At 31.2% G+C, this 23,523-nt stretch overlaps 1 protein-coding gene across 1 annotated transcript in view; it reads right to left on the bottom strand.

The window, feature by feature from the left end:
* Positions 1-23,523, bottom strand: part of LOC132722165 (dynein axonemal heavy chain 8-like) — a gene marked incomplete at its 5' end in the record, with an annotated part of 71,219 nt that overhangs the window by 20,185 nt on the left and 27,511 nt on the right. The window contains 16 exon segments of the mRNA XM_060706607.1: positions 237-329; positions 1,846-1,935; positions 2,485-2,640; positions 3,007-3,162; positions 3,450-3,618; positions 4,340-4,467; positions 4,858-4,995; positions 5,323-5,538; positions 6,169-6,276; positions 6,661-6,840; positions 12,857-12,982; positions 15,261-15,414; positions 17,343-17,473; positions 20,747-20,869; positions 21,703-21,895; positions 22,206-22,369. Coding sequence (XP_060562590.1) covers positions 237-329; positions 1,846-1,935; positions 2,485-2,640; positions 3,007-3,162; positions 3,450-3,618; positions 4,340-4,467; positions 4,858-4,995; positions 5,323-5,538; positions 6,169-6,276; positions 6,661-6,840; positions 12,857-12,982; positions 15,261-15,414; positions 17,343-17,473; positions 20,747-20,869; positions 21,703-21,895; positions 22,206-22,369 — 2,325 coding nt within the window.

Here is a 23,523-nt window from a genome sequence, read left to right as displayed (position 1 = left end):
ATACACAAGGTTTCTTGATAGTAAGTCAATCTAAATTTAAGTTTTTGAATTGAAACCACTGTGTCTGATACCAGCCTGTCCACCATACCTAAATCTAATAACCAGACTTTTCAAAATTGAGAACTTGGTTAATTATAGATAATAAATTGTCACAAAAATAGACAATTGTGACAATCATATTAACACTATAAACATGCAGGTTAATTATATTTCTTTAAATGCTTGTCAAATCTTACATTTTTCTCAGTCAATATGACACGTCCCAGCAACTGATCTTCCAAACCTTTCATAGTCACAGTAAAATCAATGATAGATGTTCTGGCACTAACCTGTAAACAAGTTGTTATATTTTTATCTCTTAGCAACCGTTTTTGTACTAAATTATATACTTCAAAGGTAAAGAAAATACAAAGTATGTACTTTCTTTTATATTAACTATGTTTTAATGTTAATGATTGCACTAAATTTATGCACTTTAATCAGATTTTGTTATCTTTTATATCAACATACAAAAGTATAAGTTTGCTAATAGCCTTTTAAATAGAAGATGTAATACTACATTAATTCAAACTTTGAAAAAAAAGCATAAAAAACAAGCAATTATCATAGTATTGCAAGCAATCCATAAGTCCCCTACCGGTAAGAGCCCAAGAAACATTCTATGGGCCATTGGCCATTCACTTAGGTTCCTATTTAAAAGTAAATTTGTTGAAAAAGTTCTTTAAAAGTGATCACAGGAAATAGTTTTTATGTACAGACAGACTGAAAGACACTCTAAAGTTATTTTTTAAACATCCCTGTTATCAAAATATAACATTTTTAAAATCCTATCATGATTGAAGAAGTTGGAGTAAAAATTACCAATTTCTCAAAAAAAAGTCTAAGTTCAAAAGGGGCATAATTCTGAAAATAGTCTTGCTAGAGTATTGAACACTCACAAATGTTGAGTGACAATAAGAAACATTTATATGAAGTTTGAAGTAGATACATTCAGAAAAAGAAGTTATTAAAAAAAACAATGTTTTTTCCATGAAAATTTCAAGTTCAAGGGAGGTAAGTCTGATAAATTTTGTGCTAGAGTTGTAAACCTTGTCACATATGATGTGGTTGATGACAAGCAACTTATATTTAAAGTTTGAAGAAAATATCTTAAGAAATAAAGAACTTATAGTGAAAAAACTTAAAAACTAGAATCAGAAATCTTGAAATTCAGTCTATTTGTTGCCATAGCAACCAGAATTTTCAACATAGGAAGATAAGAAAAGGATGTGAATAATTTCCATACTGCCATCTACCCATATGTCAAGTTTCATAAACATATTTTCAGTACTTTTTGTGTTATCACTGGATCCAGGTTATGTGTAAAATTTGCCATATTTTCAGTCTATTTGTTGCCATAGCAACCAGAATTTTCAACATAGGAAGAAAAAAAAAGACGTGCATAATCTCCATACTGCCATCTATCCATATATCAAGTTTCATAAAAATATTTTCAGTACTTTTTGCGTTATCGCGGGATCCAGTTTATGTGTAAAATTTGTCATATTTTCAGTCTATTTGTTGCCATAGCAACCAGAATTTTCAACCTAGGAAGAAAAGAAAAAGACGTGCATAATCTCCATACTGCCATCTATCCATATATCAAGTTTCATTAAAATATTTTCAGTACTTTTTGCGTTATTGCGGGATCCAGTTTTGTGGACGGACGGACTGACGGACGGACAGACGGACGGACTGACGGACAGACAGACGGACGGAGGGTAAACCTAAAGTCCCCTCCGGTAGACCGGTAGGGGACTAATAAAAAGAAATAAAAAGAAAACAAAGTATTTTTAACAAGGCTACCTCTGGTGTATATGCTGGGTTAGCAAACTTTGTTGTGATGTAGAGATAAAACCCAGACATCACATCACACTCCTTGTCTCCAACTTTTACCTACAATTAAATGTTAAAACAAAATACAATTTTTTTTCAATCATGTACTTACTTAAGAATATGATAAGCATTTATCAAGGCCAGTCAGTACAGACAATTTACCAATCCCACAAAACAATTTAGTAATTGAAGTTTGATCCCTGAAATCTAAATTTACAGTTCCAAATTTAAGTAAATTTCAAATCTTCTTTAAGCACTATTGTTGTATCATTTTGTTACAGAGGTAAAACAGGAACTTTCAGATTATTTTTCTATATCTTAAATTAAAGTCCTTTTAGAATAAAAGATGATAATTTTTTAATCCTTTTGATATTATTTTAAATAGCACAGCAAGTCTATAATAAAGAGAAAACCCTTACAAAAAACAATTTGACATAAATGTCCCATATTCAATTGTTGAAAACACTCATGACAATAGGACCAACGGACAATGGCAAATGTAATATGTCCCATGAACCCCAAAGAAATGTGGGAATAAAAAACATATAAAAGTAAGGCTTAGAGATTATTATACACTGATCGAAGAACTGGAAGTACAAAATGGCATACCTTGAAAGTGGAACCTGATTTAATAAAGTTTTTCTCCAGCACATTATCGAGGGCAGGGTCTAGCTCTTCCTCTACATCCTCAATGAGCAGTGGTCTTCCTAGAGACAGAGCATCCTCAAGATGTGTACGGAAATACTTGTGGTTCAAAGATGTCACCTTAATACAACATAGATAAAATAATTCATACTTTTCATACAAAGAACAATTAATTCCATCGAAAGAAAAAAACTTTCTAAGTCAACTAAGTTTGGGTAGACAAAAAGCTGCTGGTAAGTAATAGTTTGAAATTGTCAAACCTGGAGGATCTTTACGACCTTTTTATACACCAAGTTTACAACATAAATACATAATTATAATGACACATTATTTCACATTTATTAACATGATTTTCATAACATGTTAAATGTAATTTTGTAGTTACAGTTAATTTTGTCATACAATGAGAAACTTCCAGCATGTTTTTCTAAAGGAACATGTCAATAAAATACATCAGTTATTCCAAATTAATTATTAAATATTTACTTGTAATTCTCTTTCTTTTTCCCTATTTTTGATCCAGATTTTCCCCTGTCCTTGCGGATCAATAAGAAGTGGGTATCTGGTAGCTTTTGTTGTAATAATACCATTCTGTACTGACAAGTCATCATTTGGCAAACCTTGAATATTCCATTCACCAATCTAAAAGAGAAGAACCGAAAAGAAAATGGCAAAACATGCATTCCTGATTTCATGCAAGAAGTTCAATTTCCCTGAGAAATATTCAAAGGATATACATGACCATTTGAGTAACTATCAGCCACTGTTCAAAACATGAACACCAACAAGATAAATAACATAATTTCAAGAATATCAAATCAAACCCTGAGTATTTGTTTGTTTCATTTACAAATAAAAAAGATTTTATAATCAATGAACTAAATATTCTACAATTTATACGGACCATTTAACTTGGTCCTTTCACTTACTGTTGCATTATCAACAAGCATGGTGATGAGATTAAGGTCATTTGTAAATGGAATGCGTCTTTGATACATCTCTTTCTGCCAGTTATTGACCAGCTTACTGCGGAACTCTTGATTAAATGGTCCAGAATAAGACAAGAATCCAGTACAAAGTAACACATCCCCAACTAGCCTGAAAAAAGAAAAACGTTAATGGCAGGTATCCAATCAGCATGCCTCTAGATTCATGCTAATGTTCATGAATTTTTTTTTTAAATATATTAAAAAATTAAATATTGTCAAGTGAACAAAGAAAATGATTTACATATTGCTAACATTGCTTAAAATCTACTAAAATTACAAAAGCATTGGTCAGAATATGCAAAAATAACCCTTATTGTGTTAATCATGCAGTAGAAATATGGTGATAAATACTGCTTAATTAGTCATTAATTGCAAATAACATGTAAATTATTTCTTGAATTGTGAATATTTCTATTTTTCTTTGTACATTTTTCTCAAGTTTGATTTTCTTGAAATATTACTGTCATCTTGAGGCATGCAGTTTTAATGTTTTAACCATCATAATGAAAATTCAAAAGCAGTTAAGGTACAGAATTCAGGAAAAAAGCCAGGTATAAGTAATTTGCCAAATGATAACAAAGCAAACCTAACTCAGCACTGTCAATTGCATAACTCCTAAAGTTAATTCTTAAAATCATGGGAAAGATGAAATAATATAAAAGGCAATTCCTCGTGAGATAATAGGAAAGCAATATACTAGACAATTATAGTGGCAGAACTATTATCATTCACTTTCTCATAAATATGTTACACTGTTTTAACAACGGCACCATGTCAAAGGTTCAGTTACCAATACATCATGAATATAAAGTCAATTTTAAGTAACATACCTGTCAATCTGTGATTTAAACTGCTTGCTCTGTTCTGTCCATCTCACTTTTTCACCAGCTAATCCACCAATAAGTGCTGATGCTGCTGTCATTCTTCTCTTGCAGGATTCAGCATCATCTAACAATTCCTGAAATAAGTTATAACCATTGTATAACTTTTCTTAAACTGAAGATTTATTTTAGAATCTGAAAGGTTTCAATATTTTTTTTTAAATACCTAAATACTAATAACCGAGGTGTGGTGGAGTCTGTGACTAAATGTGTAAATATCTTTTAGATGTATTAACTCTTATGCTATGACACATTTAAACAGTACTTCCTTAAAAGTTTTTACTTAAAATTATATATATATTATTGCCCATTTTCATGATATCTTGATTAAAAATGTCTTGCAACAGTGCATTTATTTTTCTAATAACTCTCAAAAACAATAAATTGGTAAATATAGCAGCTTATCTTTAAAGACATTTTATTTTGCAAAAAAAAAATAAATAAATAAACATAATGAACAACGACACCTGTTTTTCTTTCATAGCAGCATCATACATGGCCTGTACTGCATCAAGTTCTTTCTGCTTATCATCAAGCTGTGCTTGAGCTGTATCTAGTTCAGCTGAAGCTACATTAAGTCTTGCCTCTTGCACTGCAAGGTTTGCCTACAATAAACAAAGTGATCTCTATTTCCAGATTATTATTAAGAGAAAAAATGTGAATAAAAAAAAAAGGAAAGTGCTGTAAAGATATATTATTGTAATTTGTGTAAAAATTAAACTTATATCTTGCTGAAAAATTCTATCAATGCTAAGTATAAATCTTTAAATAAATAAATAAATATCATTCCACAGTTATTGATAAAACAATAAATCAAACTTTACTTTCAAATTCTGAAAATTCACCTGTCTGGTGTTGTTTTTTTTTTTGTACACTTTAGCTTAAACTTGATCTATTACAAAGTTTGTGTATAAATCTATTATCGAACTAACCTTCAATGGTAGTACTTCTTTATTTACACCAAAGAAGAAAGCCATAGCACATGACCAGGACAGTAAACCTGCAACATTACTGCACACTTTCTTAGCAGACTCCATGTTAAAATCTTCCATACGTAGATATGGTTCCATTAACTCTACAGTCTCAGCGTTGATGGTGTCTTTTGGAAATTGCACCAAAGTTTGTAAGAAACCTGAAGCACTCATCAACTAAAAATGACAATGTAATCTTAACATAATTTTAATTTCTATTACCATTTCATTTACCCTATTTTCAAACAAGTGTACTTGTTTTTTAATGTTGAACTGTTTTAATCATTCTTATATTCTTTTTCTCAATCATATGCATTTAATTTTAAGAATCTGAAGTAAATTAATCTTAGAATTGATGGCGAAATATTAACAAATTTACTATACCACTCAAGCTAAAAGATACTGTTACTGTTTGGTTATGAACTTTCTGTTTTTGTTTTGTTTTCAGCATCACCATCTCAGTAAAGATCATATGGCGATTTTCCAGCTTTACCTGTGTAGGAAGACCTCAGGTGCCACTATGTGCATTTTGTCAGGTACAAATGGGCACCTGAGTAGAACCACCAACAGTGAGTAAGCTAGTTGAATAGCTTCCACACATGAAAGTATTCAATGTCCCTGGCAGGATTTGAACCTACATCAGTTAAGGGCAAATGGTTTTAAGTCAATGACCTTAAGCACTCATCCAACTTTCAAGATCAAACAAGTAATATAAGATCTCTTTGAATTTTTCATGAACTTTTTTTCTATTTTTTTTTTACTTGGGTCTCCTTACAAATACATGTACATATTTAGTCATATTCTAACCTTAAGTGATTCTCCCCAGGAAGGTTTAGGACAAGGTCTTTCAGGATCAGGTGTTACTGTATCTACCCTTTTTTGGAACAGCAGAAGTACACAGTCCTAATTCTCAAAAATAAGTTTGTGGGGGTTTTAAACCTGGGTTTTTTTATTTTTGGAAAATTCAGATGCTTTGATTGTTTTAAATTTTTACATTATTAAATTTATTTTAAAGTTTTTTTATACTTTTTTTTAAATAATAAAACCCAATTAGGGAAAGTTTTTTAAATTTCTATCAAATTATCTGTTCTAAGATTATAAAAAAGTATTAAAATTTCAGATCTCAGATTTCCCTTTTTTTTAAAAAAAAATATTTTTTGCAAAAAAAAAACCCAAAAATGATTTTTTACTTTAAAAACATCATTTTAAAAAACAGCTGTAAAAAAATTAAAACAAGTGACTTGATGCCCTAAAAACAAAACCCTTGAAAAAAATTTCAGAAACCCTTTTTAAAATAACCTGCAGGGTTTCTTTCAGCTTCCATGAGAGGGGGTTTTTAGCAGCCTCTTTTTGTTTCGCATATGATTTTTCCCCAAACATTGTTTTCTCTACTTTATGCGTGTTTTTATCTTTTACTTTTTGCACATCAGCTTTAACTTTCTCTGCTGCTGTAGCACTAGCTGTCACCTCAGCTAACACCTGTTCAGGAAATACAAGTGAATATTAATCAAGCATTATATTTCTAAGCTTCAAATCATGTACAAAATCTCTAGATAACAGTCCATTTGGTGCTGTATATATATATTTTCACTTTCGGTCGTTAACTTCCGAATAATAAAATTCTAGGGTTGGACACCGGTTCCCGGTATCAGTCCTATACCGAATAGTAACTTCGTAAATTACCGGTATATACCGTTTCGTAAAATACCGGTACTGGATTTTGATACTTTTGTAAAAAAAATAATTTAATAGTCAATATGTCAAAAAAATAAGAAGATTTTTAAATAAAAACAGCCTACAAACACGTAAAACAAACCATGAATTACTATTATCATGCGGCGAGTACGGCTTTCGCGGCAAACTTGAAGTTTGTGATGCGGCGATATTTGGTAAAAGTATTGTGCCGCTTATGTTCAAGATAATAATATTTTTGTACTCGGCAGGAAATTATAATTATTTGAACTGATTTTGCTAAAGTTTGTAAGTTTTAAATGTCAAAGAAACAACGAGAAAAACAAATCAAATACTTGAGTAATCATCGGCACATCGCACACAGTGACAGTCCTTCCAAACACATCGCACACAGCTTTTGCCGTAATGACAATGTAAATTCCAACATATGACATGTTTATTCAAACAATGCTTTAAAAAAAAATTTAAATCCATTTTTCAGTTTAAGTCTCTAAACACTCATAATGAATACATTTATTAATGTTTCCAGGTTCTTTTCATCCATTACCACATGTACAAATCCACACGTGAATTACGATTTTAACATAAATGAGGCCGAAATATTCCAATACAATATGCCTCCTTTTTTTTTGGTGTAACACTAAACTATTATTAAACATTTATACATTTTCTTAACAAAAGAATGCTGGACAGAACTTCAATCAAAAAGTGTGAATGTCGGCGGCTCTTTGATGGTGATAGAGTAACAACATCAAAGGGAGGCATATTCTTTGAATAGGCCTATTATGCACCTGTCAAAAGGTCAACTTGTGTGTATTACACATTTAGATCTGTGATACTTCAAACAAATTGAAACATATTTCATATAGTGTTTTGTAGGATTTTTTGCAAATGTTGGCTAGTATTTTTGCGTATCTGAGCAGTATGGAATTATGCAATTTGGTAAGGACAATACTTTTTTTCTGTAGCAAGATGTTCACGGTGCATGCTATTGAAAAATAAAAGATGTATAAAATTGAAGGGTAAATTCAATATTAATAAATACCAAAATCCTTATTATTTGTAAAGCATAGGTATTTGCTTTATGACTTCTACAAGGACTAATATTAGGTTAACATGAAAATGTAAACAAGTCATTTTGGAAACAGTCTGTGCTGACTGTGCATATACATGTAATTTCAAATTTCTAAGTTAATTACTGGTGGAAAAATATGTTTGTGCTGTTGTAGTAGAACAGACTGGAAACATAAGTGACTTTGAAAAAACATCTAATGAAATTTCTTAAATGTAATTCCAAATTGCAAAAGTAAGCCAACCAATCCAGTGATTTCATTTATTACAGTAAACAATAATGTGATTTAAAAAGAATATATGCATCAGAATAAAATTTCTACACAGTAATGATAATAGCTGTAAGAGAATAATAGATAACCAACTGTCTTAAATTCTTTCAGATGTAGAGATATCAAGATTAAAACAATAATTTGTAGACTTCTCAGCTGCAGACTGCTGTCCTGCATAAGATATTTTGCTGTGTTTAAATTATGTCATGTTCTTTTGATGAAAAAGTAAAAGTATTTTACAATTAACATGTGTAAATGTTGTAAAAAGAGTAAACACAAAACAACAAAAGAAAGTATACTTTACAGCATGAAATTTCAGAAAGACAGTAATGTAACATATTTATTTCTATTACTACATGTTATATCTCTTCAGTTTCTTATACTTGCAGCAACAGGTTTGGTATTGTAAAAGTATCAGTATCAGTATCGATAAAATACCCGTATCGTTTCGTCAGTACCGGTATCGGTATCGGACCGTTTCGTGAAGAACGATATCCAACCCTATAAAATTCATTTGTTAAATGGACAAATGTGACATAAACAGGGCAAAAACCAAAAATCCTTTTCCCCAGTGGACCCGGAATGCTTATACCCGTATACGCCTTTAAAATGGAAAAACTATAAAGGGCCCCACCTGTAATTGTTTAAATTTAAGTTATCAATTTATTTTTAATTTTAAAGAACATATCATGATTTTTTAATAAAACAGAGGGCCCTTGATAAACCAAAATAAAATTTAAAGGTAATAAAGTGGGCGCTGGGTTAAAAAATTTTTTAAATATTTTGCAAATTTAAACTTGGGAAACATCCAACACCAAATAATTAAATAAGGCAATTAGGTAAATTTATTTCCACTGACAGTAAATTTGAACATAAACTAAGAGATTTTGTTTTTCAAAATAAGATTTATTACCGATTTGCATTTGCAGATCAGACTTCCCGAAAGTTGAAAAAAACTGTCAGACATTCGGTCTGACAAACCATGAAAAATCTGTCGGACCGAAACAAAAATCTGTCGGACCAAATAAAATTGATCAAAATCAAAGAAAAAACTTGTGTTTGTATTTCTAAGACATTTTTTGTCTTTTATTTTTTTCGCCGTAAAAATCGGCACAATCCGCACAGCGCATTTTCATCTTCTCCCTGTCATACACCAATGATTCATGGTTCTGCTTCCATTTTTCATTAAATTTTGTCTCAGGTCTATTCTTTTCATCCTTTTTATTGCTGTTCTGCGCACTCTTCTGACGTAGATTTTCGTTTTTTCCCAGGTTTGGCACCTTTAGCGACGCCATTTTGTATACATGCGGCTTGGATAAAAGCCGGACAGTCGGACCGACCCGGAATAAAAAATTGTCGGACCTGATCAAAATTTATCGGACATGTCCGTCGGACCGACGTATTTCGGGAAGTCTGGCAGATGATTTTGCATAAATTTGATCGAATTTAAATTTCAAAAAATTTCTTTTTAATCATTTTCCCCAGAATAAAGATAAAAAAAAATTTTTTATAAAGCATTAAAAAATGAAAACTTTTAAAATGATCTAAATTAGCTGGGTAAATTTTTTAGTTTTGGAAAGGGGGACTTGATTTCCCAAAAAAAAATTTTTAGTGTCACCATTTACTGTATAAACTGTATGGGGACAATTGTTCCTTATTAGCGTTCTAGAATAGTTAATAATAAAACTTGACAATAAGATTATATAAAAAATGTTAAATTTCTTTCTGTTAAAGTAGATTTAATTTTTCGATTTTTTACTTTTATTTGAGACAAAAATCAACTCGGGACACCAACAGGACAGATACCTTATTTCCGGGGGCAGTCCCTTGATTGTCCAGGACATATGGCATGTATGTCCAAGTTTCCCCTAGCCAGTGGCTGAACCGACCATAGAACAAAATAAATCAAAGTCAGTGTTACTGCCTTTTCATATGTACCTTTTGCAAAATACTTTCATTATATTTATATTTATTGTTAAATACCACAATTATTTCATGATCATGAGTAATATAAATGTACTCTACCTTGTCTGCTTTTACATTAGGGCCACAGGGCCAAGTTTTTTCTTTTCACTACTAGTTTCTTTGAGAGTTGATCTAGAAGTACTAGCTTGTCTATGAGGTTTTTCTAAGAACCGTAAATTTTTAACCGCCCTGGGCAATTTCCCGATTTTCATATTAATTGCTTTTTTAAACAGATCAAATAAGCCCCCGAACCCCCAAAAAGGGAAAGGGTTAGAATTTGGTATTAAATGAGTTCCTGGTCTTCGAAAACCTTTAAAAGAATTTAAAATTTAAAAATTTTGCGAATTATATGACAGTTAATATTCAAAATTCCAAATTTAGAAAAATAAAAACTATTTTTTTTCAATACCCCTTTAAAGGGTACTAAAAAAAAAGGGCAAATAACTTTTATTTTAAATGCAAAAGTCAATGTTTTAGAAATGTTTTTAATTAAAACTAAGGGTTTACAACACATTTGGGTTTGAAAATTAATTTGTTTATTCAGATAGGGATTTTGATAGGGCGGCCAAATTTTATAAAAATGTTTTTTCATTTTTAAATTTTCAAAAAATAAAAATTTATCTTGGGGAAATTTAAAAAAAAATTACAAATTTTTGAGATTTTCCTTTTAAAGTATTCATAAAAACAGAAAACCAAAATCCCTCATTTCCCCTACACCCATATTTTTTAACCAAGCTTGATTTTTGTATCTGGGGAGGGAAACAATTCAAAAAAATTGACAAAAAAAAAGGTTTTGGGTACAGGGAATCAAAGCATCTTTTGGCCAGCGACCCAAAAAGTCCCTTGTAAAAGCCAGATTTCAAACCAGGAAACTTTTAGTGACCCTTTCGGAAATTCTTTACCAACCTTAATTTAAAAAAACAATTTTTTAAAATATTCCAATCTTTTTTTTCAAAACAAACCCCCTCCCATGCTGGGAATTTATGATAATGTTAAACCTTTTTTGAATATGAATGTTATTAAATATACTACCTAGGTGTTTTAGATTTTATTTTTGTAGATTAAGAATGAATGGCCTTCCTTTTAAGAATTCAAACAGGTAGATTTAGTAGAAATAGAATCCCTCGTGAAGAAAGATATTGTTTGTTTTGCAATGATTTAGATATTGAGGATGAGTACCATTTTATCTGTATATGTAAATGCTATGATGTTATAAGAAAACAATACTTAAAAGCCTACTATTACAGAAATCCATCAGTTTACAAATTTATTCAACTGTTAAACTCTAAAAATAAAAAATGAGCTTATACGTTTATCCAAATTTGTTAAAGAAGCTCTTTCCATTAGATATGTACTTTCAAATGCTACTGTCTGATTACAATTAATGTTCATTCTCCAAATGTTTTGTTTTTGATTTCCAAAAATATCCATAAAAGCGTCATATTTAATTATAAAAGTAGATAGTAAATACACATTTTTCCATAGCTACATTTTTGTTTGTTTGTTTGATTGATTGATTGATTGATTGATTGATTGCATGTTTGTTGTTATGAAACTATTGTATACGTAAAATGTGATATCCATATTTTGTTTGTTAATTTTCATGCAGCGATTACATATGTGAATATAATGTATTGTAGATGATGTACTTTGTACAAGTCTTAATAAAATATATGTTCTGTTCTGTTCTGATAATAATCATAAAATTTTTTTTAAAAAACCCAAAAAAGCCAAAGGGTTTTTTTAAAATTTTTTTTCATTGGGCAATCATGCCCTTTTTAAAAAATTTTATATGCCGGGGGTGCTTTTTTTTGAAAAAAAATCTAATTTTTTTGTATAAAAAAAAGGGATGTTTGCGTATTATAAACTTTTAAAAAAAATTTTCCCCCACAGGTTTATATTTGGGGGTATTTGCAAAATTACCATTTGCCTAGTAATTCAAAATTTTATAGCCCAAACCCAAATTGCCCCTCACACTTGTGGACTTGGAAAATTTTCCCAACGGAGGAAGCTATTTAAACTAGCTTTTCCCGGGAAAGTCGGGGGGGTTCCCACTCAGGGACCCGTTCCTGCTGAAAAAATGCCCGGAAAGGGGACCCGGGGGTTTTTCCCCCCAAAAGTAAAACTGAAAAAGTCGTTTTATGCCTTTACTGTGTCCGAATTTTCATAAAAACCCCAAAAAAACAAAAAAACAATATTTTTCAAAAAAACCATTAATATGGACCCTATAACCTGTCGGGGAAACTTTTTAAAAAAAATATAACCACAATATTTCATCTATTATTTAAATTTACTTAAAAACTTTCTTTTTAAAAAGGAACATTTTCATTTTTGCAAAAAAAATCAATACATTCCAAAATCTTTATTATTAGTTTTAAAATTTTTTAAAAGGAAATATAATAAAATAACCCCCAAAAGGAAAAAAAGCTGATAAAAGGTTGGATGCAAAACTTTGGTTGAAAAAACAAAGAACAAAAAATGTAAATTTTTCTTGCCCTTGAAATGAAATAATCATAAAGATTTTCAGGTGTTGGAGGTCGCCTTGGACACTCTTTCTTCATGACAGGTATCAGTTCTTGTGTTATTTCATCTAATTCATCTTTGGCAAACAAGTTTGAAACCTACAAATAATGATGCACATTATTTTCAGCATAATTCATTTAATCATAAAAAAAAAGGATAACCTGATGAAGGGTATATAGTACCCGAAACCAGTAGTTTAAATAAATATAGAAACCGACTTGGTGTTTTGATGTGTTGTTCTCCCCTCCCAATCTTTTAAATTTATTGTTTAATCATAAAAAAAATTGAATTAATTTATTTTATACTTTTGAGTAGATTAATGATTTATCTGTGTTCACACTTTTCAATGAAGAAACTATTTTTTTTAAAGATTTTCCCCAATTGGTAGTTCACTATTATTTTGGTTAACAATTTTGACATAATCAGGCCTGTTTAGAGCAAAGCAAAGCTGAAATTGATTAATAACTTAAATTTCAATGCAATCATAAAGATTCATTCAATTTACCGATCATCAAATATATGATTCACAATACACTTCCTTTCACATGCAAAACTACTCATGGTGACATCTGGGAATATTTAAGTATTGTATAATGCAATTTGTTAAAGCAATGACAATCATCACCCAGAAAGATAAGTAACAAATAACAAAGCGTTACAACATATTTCTAGTTGTCTAATGAAAATGCTTACAATTGAAAATTGACAGTTAGTAAGACAGCCTTGTTTTCTAATTCCTAATCGCCAAAATTTCAAATGATATAAAATAAAAATATTTAGTTCCAAATCGGTTTGCACAAACCATTATTTCATTCGAAGTTCAAGGCCCTTAAACTATTCAATGTTAACACAAACCATTTTTTATACAATGTTCAAGGCCCTGAAACTAAATTGATTCAGTGTTAACCTATGACTATTGCAAATTGCATATTTGTAGCTGAGATAATGATTAGAAATTGAGAACTTTTAAAATTTTTCCAAAGGAGATAACTGTCAAAAAACATCTGACCATAACCAAATTAGAATGTGAATTGTATTTTGTATTTTCTGGTAAAACACTAGCATCAGCAAAGTTTATCTTGAAAATCGTGCTAAAATGCAAAACTTGTAGCATATAGCATGCAGGACAAGTAGAAATTTGAAGCCACTCGTCTTGCAGGATGTGTGGCTGACTCTGAAAATTGTTTTTGATCCCTGTATTTTAATTTGAGTTGAATGTGTACAACTGTTCATACATGCCATATTTCCAGTCACCCAGATAGGGGGATTTGGCTTTAAAAAGCAGGGGATTTGGAACAAAAGTAGGGGGATTTTTAAGCAACCACAAACCAGTCATAATCATAAAACTATGCAAACATATCATTATATTTCCCCCATTTTATTATGAAAATGAGCATTTCTACACTATCATTTGATATTTTCAAGTTTTACACAAAAATTAATAACAATTAAAATGTATCCGAAATTTGGTATTCTGGCGCCTGCAATACTGACACTGATTGATAGGTTTATTGAAGAAGAATTGTGTCATGCATTGATTTGTTTATTCCTTGACAGCTGAAGTGTGTCAGAGTACCCACAATGCAATTATACGTTAGACCCCTGCTGTTTTAAGAGGAGATATTACTTCAGGCTTGTATAGTTGTAAATATTGTGTAAGTCTTTTGTTAAATTATGTTTATTGGTAAAAATGTGAGGCTTTAATTTTTTTGTTGGTTTAGTTTTTGGAAATAGGGGGATTTCGATCCCACGGTGAGAGATTGGGAGACAAAGTCGAAAATCGGGGGTTTTAAATGTCCCCCGGCAGGGGATATGGCATGTATGACTGTTGGTAGGATATTGAACAGAAACTGAACATTTCTTGAAAGGGTATAACTCTGTCAAAAGTTATCAGACCATAACCAAATTCGAACTTGACCTGCATATTCCTATGATGTATCCATATGTAAAATTTGAAAAGTTAGTCAAAGACTAATTCTGTTTAAATGCTAATGTTTAGGCTGTTTAAGTGACATTATGCCCATCCAGGGGTATATAGTGAGTGAACGGGTGAAGATCAAAATATGTTTTCATTTTGCCATAATCCCTTTTAATTTAATAATTAAGTTCACATAAACAATAGATAACAGTCACAAATCCAAATGAAATTTCTGTAAATATCCGTTAGAATTAACGTATAACGCTTAGTTTATAAAGAGTGGGGCAGTCTTTTTAAATTTTAGGCAGATTTATAATTTTATCCTAAACATTTTCCAATATGAACTGTTGGTCAAACACCATTTTGACAGTCAATCGTTAGAAATATAAAGTCAATTCAGCTCAACTTGACTATGAAAATATGAGCATAATGTCACTTTAACAGCCATTTGTTTTTACCTCTCCAGAGCTAAGCACATTGTTAAGGTATTCAAGGAAAGCTTCATCTTTGATCTCATTGTCTGTGAAAATGAATGATATGCCTTGCCCTTTTCCACCAGCTACTCGATATAGAAACTTTAAATCATCCATCAGGTTAGTGATACCATATGTCCTGCAATAACAGTACAAATTTTATTGAGCAATATTACATTTACAGAAATTTTACAATGTTACCAGTAATAAAGAAATTTGTTATGATTAGCAGATGCCTTCTAAAATCAAGGATATATAGCCTAAATGAATGGCCTTTATGTATACATCTATTCGATGTGTTGTAGTTGAATCATGTAGGCCGTTTTTAAATCAAATTAAAACATTCAGGGAAATATACAGAAACACATACTATAGTGTCATATATATCAACAAGCATATTCAACACACATAAATGCAACAAAAATGTAATTATAAAATTAAGTAATATGTCTTATGTTAGCACATAATTGCCCATTAAGCTTAAAGCATATTTTCAAACATGGGCAAATTTACTACAATTTTAACACACTACATTATATAATAATAAATGAATTATCATGAAGCTAAAACAAATGAAATAATTTTGCAAACATTATACTACATTCAAGTTGTAGATTAAATTGTACAAATATTTTTTTGTTACATTGTACCATTTTACATCATATTATGTGTTATCATTTCTTTCTTCTAGAATTATAAACAAAGCTTTAGTCTCCATATGACAATAAATAAATGAAACATTATGTTTAAAATGAAGATATATTTTATATAAAACCCACAAATCCAAACAAGTTACTTTTTTACATAAAGCTAAACATTTTTAAACTAAAAATTCAGATACTATCATACATGTCCATGACACAAAACTTAACAATAAATGTCGGAGGAATAACTTTTACTTTCCTTGGTGCTGGATAGAATGAAGCAAAGTAAAAATAAAGCTGCAAAATTGTTAAGCTGAATAAGTACTTGCCATTGGAAGTTATCAAGTCTTTCAAGTTTAAAGAGTATATCTGTGATGGTTTGAGGGATAATTAATCTTTTCCCTCATACAAGCATGTTTTGACGGCTTTTTGACACCCCTATTTAGGCCTCAAACAGTGAAAAAATTCCCTATTTAGGCCCCAAACACTGTTTTTCGTTTGAGAAATGTTGTTAAAAAAGTGACCACTTTTTCGGCGCCGTCCCCCATCCAAATGTTACATCAGGGGATTGCCAGAAGGGAGATGTGCCCCCTTCTGTTTGGGGGGTTTGAAGGGGGGCACCATTCCCCTATTGCCAAGAAAATTTTGGACATGTGACAGGCTAAAAATGGCTTCAGGTCTATCTTAGGGTAACTAGTAACCAACGCTGAAAAGCTTTTTACTTTATCTCAACTCATTGAGAAGTTGCAGCACTTTGAAATCAGTTTTGATGGAAAAAAACAATGCAAATAGTGATTTTTGGCAATGTCCCCCCATTGCCATGGTAACAGGAAATTTACGATTGAGCATGCTGAGGCTATGGTCTAGTAAACATTTGTGCCAAGTTTCAACAGTATTGAAGCATTTTTCATAGTTTCATCATAAACAGTTTGATCTTGTTACAAGAGGCTTTTCAATGAAAACGGCCATTTTTCGCAATATGCTCATAGGGTAAAAGATTAAGAAAATATAAAAACAAGGGAGATAATCAAGCAAAATGACCCTCAGGGTTATCAGCCATTTTAAAAATGCATTCTAATTTGGAAAGTGAACAAGTATGCAATGTTTAAAATAAATAACTAATAGTTTCATAGAAAATGTACCATAACCTATCTAAGGTACAAGTGAACTTGACCTTTGACCTGAAAATGGATTGTTAATATTGAAACCTTTCCTAAAAACATAACAAAAATGTTAAACCAAGGCCACACCTTTTATTGGTCCTGACAATAGCTCTGCTTTTTCTTCGAAAAGCTGAAAACTAAGAAAATCCTTTATTTATATATTTCATAAATGACAGGTTTCTGTACAATGCTATTATATTGCACTCATTTATTGAAACTGAAACAGAAAATCTTATACTGGAAATAAAAGCAATACAAACCTGCTAAGAGTAATCTGAAACATTTTGTAGTTTGCAATAAAGGAAGCCAATCTTGTCAGTGATTGTTTTCCAGATCCACCAACTCCAACAAGTAGAGCATTGCCTCTTGGTGTGCGGATAATTCTTGATATCTATCAAAGACATTGTACAAAAAGTTAATTATCCATTACAATAATAGTTTATTTATTCAGATTATGATAAACATTTTATTTAATTTAACTAACTGTTGTTTTTTTTTCTGCATTACACCAATTTTAATTTTAGCCTGTCAATTTTATCTCTCAACAAGAACAGAACAGAACAGAACAGAACAGAACATATTTTATTATTCAATATGACTTGAACATAACAGTTCCTTGTCAATTTACACAAATATACAGCATACATTAAAAACAGCGAGAGTGAAAATACAAACATACAAATATTTGGTGTTATCATACTAGTCTTATACATTATTCATATTTTCATTTCTAATACTAAATGCTTTATTACAAAATATTGCTAATCTATTCAAAGTATTCAAAGTATTTGTATTACAATGTATTTAACAGATCAATAAATTTAAACATACTGGGCTGCCTATAGTAATAATGTGGTAAATACAATTTTCTTAAATCTGAATAAATAGGACAAATTATAAAACAAAATGGTATTCATCTTCCATGTCGTTTATGTTGCAAAACGTACATTTTCTTTCCGATCTCACAGTGTTTCTTTGTCTGCCAGTCTCTATATTTAAACGGTGCGAAGACAATCTTAGTTTAGCTATTGTATTTCTCAATTTTGTGCAAAACATTTTATTTTATTTACATAATTTGATAATTCAAAGTTAGTTTTTAATTCTTTAAACAAAGAGAGTGAGCTTTTATTATTTACATCTTGTCTCCAGTTACTGATATAGAAGATATCTATAAGTCTTGTTCTAAGTATTGGAATAAAAATACATTGACAGATTCAGGAAATAACCAAACATCATTAAATCCTGTTTCTTGTAACAATTGCTTAACTTTAGAAGCCCAGTTAGTTTGATTTGCATCTCTATCAGCAATATATCTAAGTGACAATATTAGATTTTCTAGCAAACAATTATTACTTTTTTCTAAGTGTAATTTCAAAAAAATATTTTACAATTCTTATTTGCCATATTATAAAAAGCGGAAAACGACTGTCACCAGTTTCACCGTACAAAGCAGCATTACATGTAGTCATTTTTACATTTAAAATCCATTTTAAAAACTTCCTATGAACCCTTTCTATTTGTTTAATCCCCATACTCCACAAGAATAATTCTTAACAAGAACAATGCATGTATTTTTTACACTCATGTTGACCGATTTTGCTAACAAAAATCTTAGTAAAAGGAGCCTAACTAAAAAAAACAGCTCCTAATGTTATGTAAAGTATTCCAAATTCCATGTTGATACCTTTCATAGTTTTGAAGTTATTCAATTAAATTATATAAATTTTGACAAAAATTTACAGTAAAAAGAGGCATACTGGGATCCTACATATTTACCGGACAATCAGTTTACCGGATAAAAGCTGCTGAATAGTGCTTTATTTTTTGCTTCGATTAAAAAATCATCCGGTCTTAATCGTACACACACTTTCTATTTCAAAGTAAGTAACAACAAAACCACTCTTAGGTAAATATGGTTGATTCAGTTCTTTATCTACTAACATGCCCTTTTGTTTACTAGTTATTTCATGACCTGGTCATGCGGGGGAATAATATTTTCTGCGCAGGCCCGAACATGGAGACCCTTAATGTTTAGTTTTTAGAAAGGCTTTACTTTTAATTCTTTTCAACGTTACCTCAAGAGACAATCGTAACATATTTTAATGATAAAAAGTAATTTTAAATTTAGTCTTAACAGTATCTCGTTGTTGTCTTTTACAAAGAAGTGCAAATTAAAAAACATAATATAAGGAAACGGGTTACGCCCATGGGAGGAAACTCTACATGAAATATAAATAAAATAGATTTTATGGCTTTTGTAACATGCTACATGATGACCAAAATGAAACTGCATGACAAAGAACAGAATTCCATTTGAATATTAAAATATTTCATATGTTTAAGGATTATGAAGAATCAATACGTTGAGTTAATAGTGTTAATTTCAATTACACTATATACTGGCCTCTTCATGCTGCCGTGTCTATTTCTAGTGACATACTGGGTTTTTCAAATATCTTAACCTTGCCATGCAATAGACATAGTTTCCTTGCTGATTATTTAAAGATTATTTTTAATTCACAACTTCAAAAATGTTTGTTTGTTTGTTTTGGGTTTTACGTCACATCAACACAGTATAGGTCATATCGCGACGTTCCAGCTTTACTGGTGGAGGAAGACCTCTGGTGCCCTTCCGTGCATTATTTCAGGCACAAACGGGTATCTGAGTAGAACCACCGACATTCCGTAAGCTAGCTGGATAGCTTCCTCACATTAAAGAATCCGAAGTTCCTGTCGGGACTCGAACCCACAGCGGTGAGGGGCAAGTGGTTTAAAGTCAACGACCTTAACTAGTGATGTTCCGATTGTCGCAAGTCGCTGATAATCAGTTACTGTTATGTAAAACGACAATAATCGATTAACAAAAAATTGTTCCGCGACGTCGTCGAAAATGTTTAAAGTATCAAAACGAATTAATTCTGGCGGTAATTTTCTTTAAGGAACACCTTGCCGATCGCAAAAAAATTATCTCAGAGACAATTTTGAGTTGAATAGGATCAATACGTGATGTAAACAATAGTAAATAAATATATTATGTGATGTGAATGTTATTATTTGACATACATTGGAAAATTAAATCTATTTCGTAAAATAATAACTAAGTAGGGTTAAAACTGTGTTGAAAAGTGCTAAATAAAGTTCATGTTACAAAATAAAATCAAGTTCCTTGGGAAATAATGTTTCTTCCCTATTTCTTTTTAACGCGACTTTAATCGGAAAGTTATCGATTATGTCCCATCCGATTGAACCGATGATCGATTGGGACAAATTTCATCCGATTTCCATCACTAACCTTAACCACTCAGCCACGGACGCCCCTCAAAAATGTTTGAAACACAATGTCCGGTAAATTGAGTTGTTTGCACATTTTTTTCCTCTTATAATGGCCTACTTTAAAGACACATTTCTACAGTCAAATGTTTAATTTCATGCTTGATAAAGAAATGTTTACGTGCATTAAGAACCCAAAATTATTTGGATAAAATTCCATTCTTCTTTATTATTTTGAAATAAAAGTTACAGATAAAAAAACTTCATATTTTGTCCGGTAATATGTAGGATCCCAGTAACTTAAAATATTGCTTTCAGTTTGCATTATAATATCTAAAGTATTTTTCATATAAATATTCAAACTGCTTAAGACCCTTACTCTAAAAGCTCTTACCTTAATCAGATGTACCATGGCATCTTTGAAAAATACAAGGTCCATTGATCCTCCCCTTACTGTCTCATTGTATTGTACCATAAACATTTTCAATTTTTCATTCAACATTCCCAAGTCTTCTATCTGATAAAGAATATACAATCAACTTGTTTAACTTTAAGTAACATAAGTATTAAATTAGCTTTGAGCCCAAAATGTAGTGTTTTTATTCTAGGGTGAGTAATTTTTGCCATGTTACAGGTGGTGGTGAAATATGACCAATTTTATCACAACTGTTTTTTGGCTCGGAATACAATTCAAAGTCATGTCATGATTTCTTTAAATTAACACAATAACTTTATCCATTACTTTATTTGATAAGTTCATTTTTTTCTTCAAATTTTATTCATATCATTTCCCCATTTCTATATAAAAATTGATTTATGAACACAAAAGATATAACATTCTCATTATGAAGAACAAACTGCTCAGCTTAATTTCAATAAGGCAAAATTGTTAATTAAGATAAACAAGCTTTATTTTCGTCAGACAATGATGCCATTACTTAGAAGGCATTTAAAGATCTAATTATCTACAAAGTACAGATAGTTACATTTCTATAAAGATACATCTTTCTAGAAATAATCCTGACCGATTTCACATGTAAATTAGCAACCAATTTTGATTGTCATGAAAAATAACATTAACCACTAACTAAATAGGAATTTTACACTACTGTGTACACAATCAGAAACTGACACACATGTTTTTTTTCAAAACACATACGTAACAGAGCTGTTTTCACAATAAAATTAATGTAGCCACTTTATAAAGGTGATGAAGAAGGTAAAATTTTAATATTACAGCCCCTACATTTTAACAGAAAACCTTAGGCTGGTCTGTAAAAATTACTCCTGTCAAAGCTGACACAGAAAGAATAAATAAGGACATTCTACAAACACATTTAAGAAGTTTACCTGTTCATAAATTTTAGGAGCATCAAGGGAAGCATCTTCTGATTCTTCACCTGTAGGTTCAGGGGCGTCCCTGAGGAAATCAACAAAGAATGGTTCCTGTGGTAGTTCATTAAAATATTCCTCTCCTAGATGCGTCTTACACACATTAATCATTGCATTTTCAAACCACTGCTTGTCCTCTGGATTAGTAAACCTGCAGGAACAATTTTAATGTTTTCAGCATAAATCAGTGATATTGAACTCTTTCATGATTCCTGTGACATTAAATCTTTCACTTCTGACATTGAGTTTCATGTATTACCCTTTTATAAAACTGTTAACATGAAAATGTTGCTGCTCTATGTTTAATGTAAAGGTAGTTCACTCAGATCAAATAATTCAAACTACTGTAGATTTACTTGGTACTCGGAGCCTGATAATTTGTATTTTGATTTAATATTTGATAAGAATGAATTGGGCTGAATTATATGATTCTCACATGGACCAGTATATCTTAAAAATACCTGTCAGCAATGACCCTTGTGCATTCATGCTTCCAAAGCCCAAGCATAGTGGCTTTACTAGAACAATCATCTCCATGGATTTTCAACATGCCTTCCCAAATACGGGACAAATCTCTCAAGTTGAAAATATAATGGAACTTTGCAGGGGTTGGTAACATTTTCACCTGCACAAATGAAGCATATCGTAATGTTACAAATATTGTTTTTAATTCACAACAGAAGTTTTGTTCAATAACAAGAGCGATCAGTGATCACATGTGTCGCCTCATAATGGCCAATTTCATGTTGGGACAAGTTTTGTGACAGACGGACAGACAGACGGACAGTGCACAACTAGACTTGGTACTGATCATTCCTGTAAAGTTTGGATGAAATTGATCCAGTAGTTTATGAGGAGTAGTCCGGACAAGCTTTTGTGTATCTGGCAACACACAGAAAAAAACACCTTTTTTATCAAAGGGCCATAACTTGGCCAAAAATCATTCAACCGGAAAACCCGTGCAATATGCGCAAGGACTTGAGCTACAGATCAATCCTGTAAAGTTTCAATGAAATTGCATTAGTGGTATAAGAGAAGTAGTCCGGACAAACTTTAAAAATAAAAATTATTAAAGGGCCATAACTCTGACAAAAATCATTGAACCGGAAAATGCTGACAATATGCACAACTAGACTTGGTACTGATCATTACTGTTAAGTTTGGATGAAATTGCACCAGTAGTTTATGATGAGTAGTCCGGACAAGTTTTGTGACAGACAGACAGAAAGACGACGGAGAAGTGATCCCTATATGTCGCCACTACTCCGTAGAGGCAACACAAAAATTATATTACAATATTTCATATAAACAACAGCATTCCAAACACGACTAGAACTATCACTAAATGTGATTAATACCCCTGAAATGAGGAAAGTTACTAGTAACAGAATACCTTGCAAAATAATTGAAATAGAGTTATGGTTGTGGGCAATTAAAGATAGTTGTGGTTCTTGTACGTTGCATTTCCTTTCAATGTGGTTGACCATTGATGAAGTGTTATTGAATTACTCTGTAATAAGTCTAGAAAGAGTTACCCTTTTTGAGCACTGCTCTTCCTCTCATTGTGCTTGACCATTGTATGAAGCTGCATTGAATTCTAAACATTAGTTTTTAAGTAAGCCACCGAACAAGGTAAAGGAACAAAGGGCAACAAGAGCCATGTCAACATGGCCATCCCCCGCCGAATGTGTTTGCTCATTGGAAGAATGCATATGTAGTAGAGCAGAATAATTCCATTTTAAGAGGTCCTATGGTAATAAAAACTGATGGCTATAGTGA

The sequence above is a fragment of the Ruditapes philippinarum genome, unplaced genomic scaffold (assembly GCF_026571515.1).
Source record: "Ruditapes philippinarum isolate M1 unplaced genomic scaffold, ASM2657151v2 ctg9346_1_1_1_1, whole genome shotgun sequence".
Lineage (NCBI taxonomy): Eukaryota > Metazoa > Mollusca > Bivalvia > Venerida > Veneridae > Ruditapes > Ruditapes philippinarum.
The sequence above is the reverse complement of the archived record's forward strand: the minus strand, read 5'-3'. Positions and strand labels throughout refer to the sequence as shown.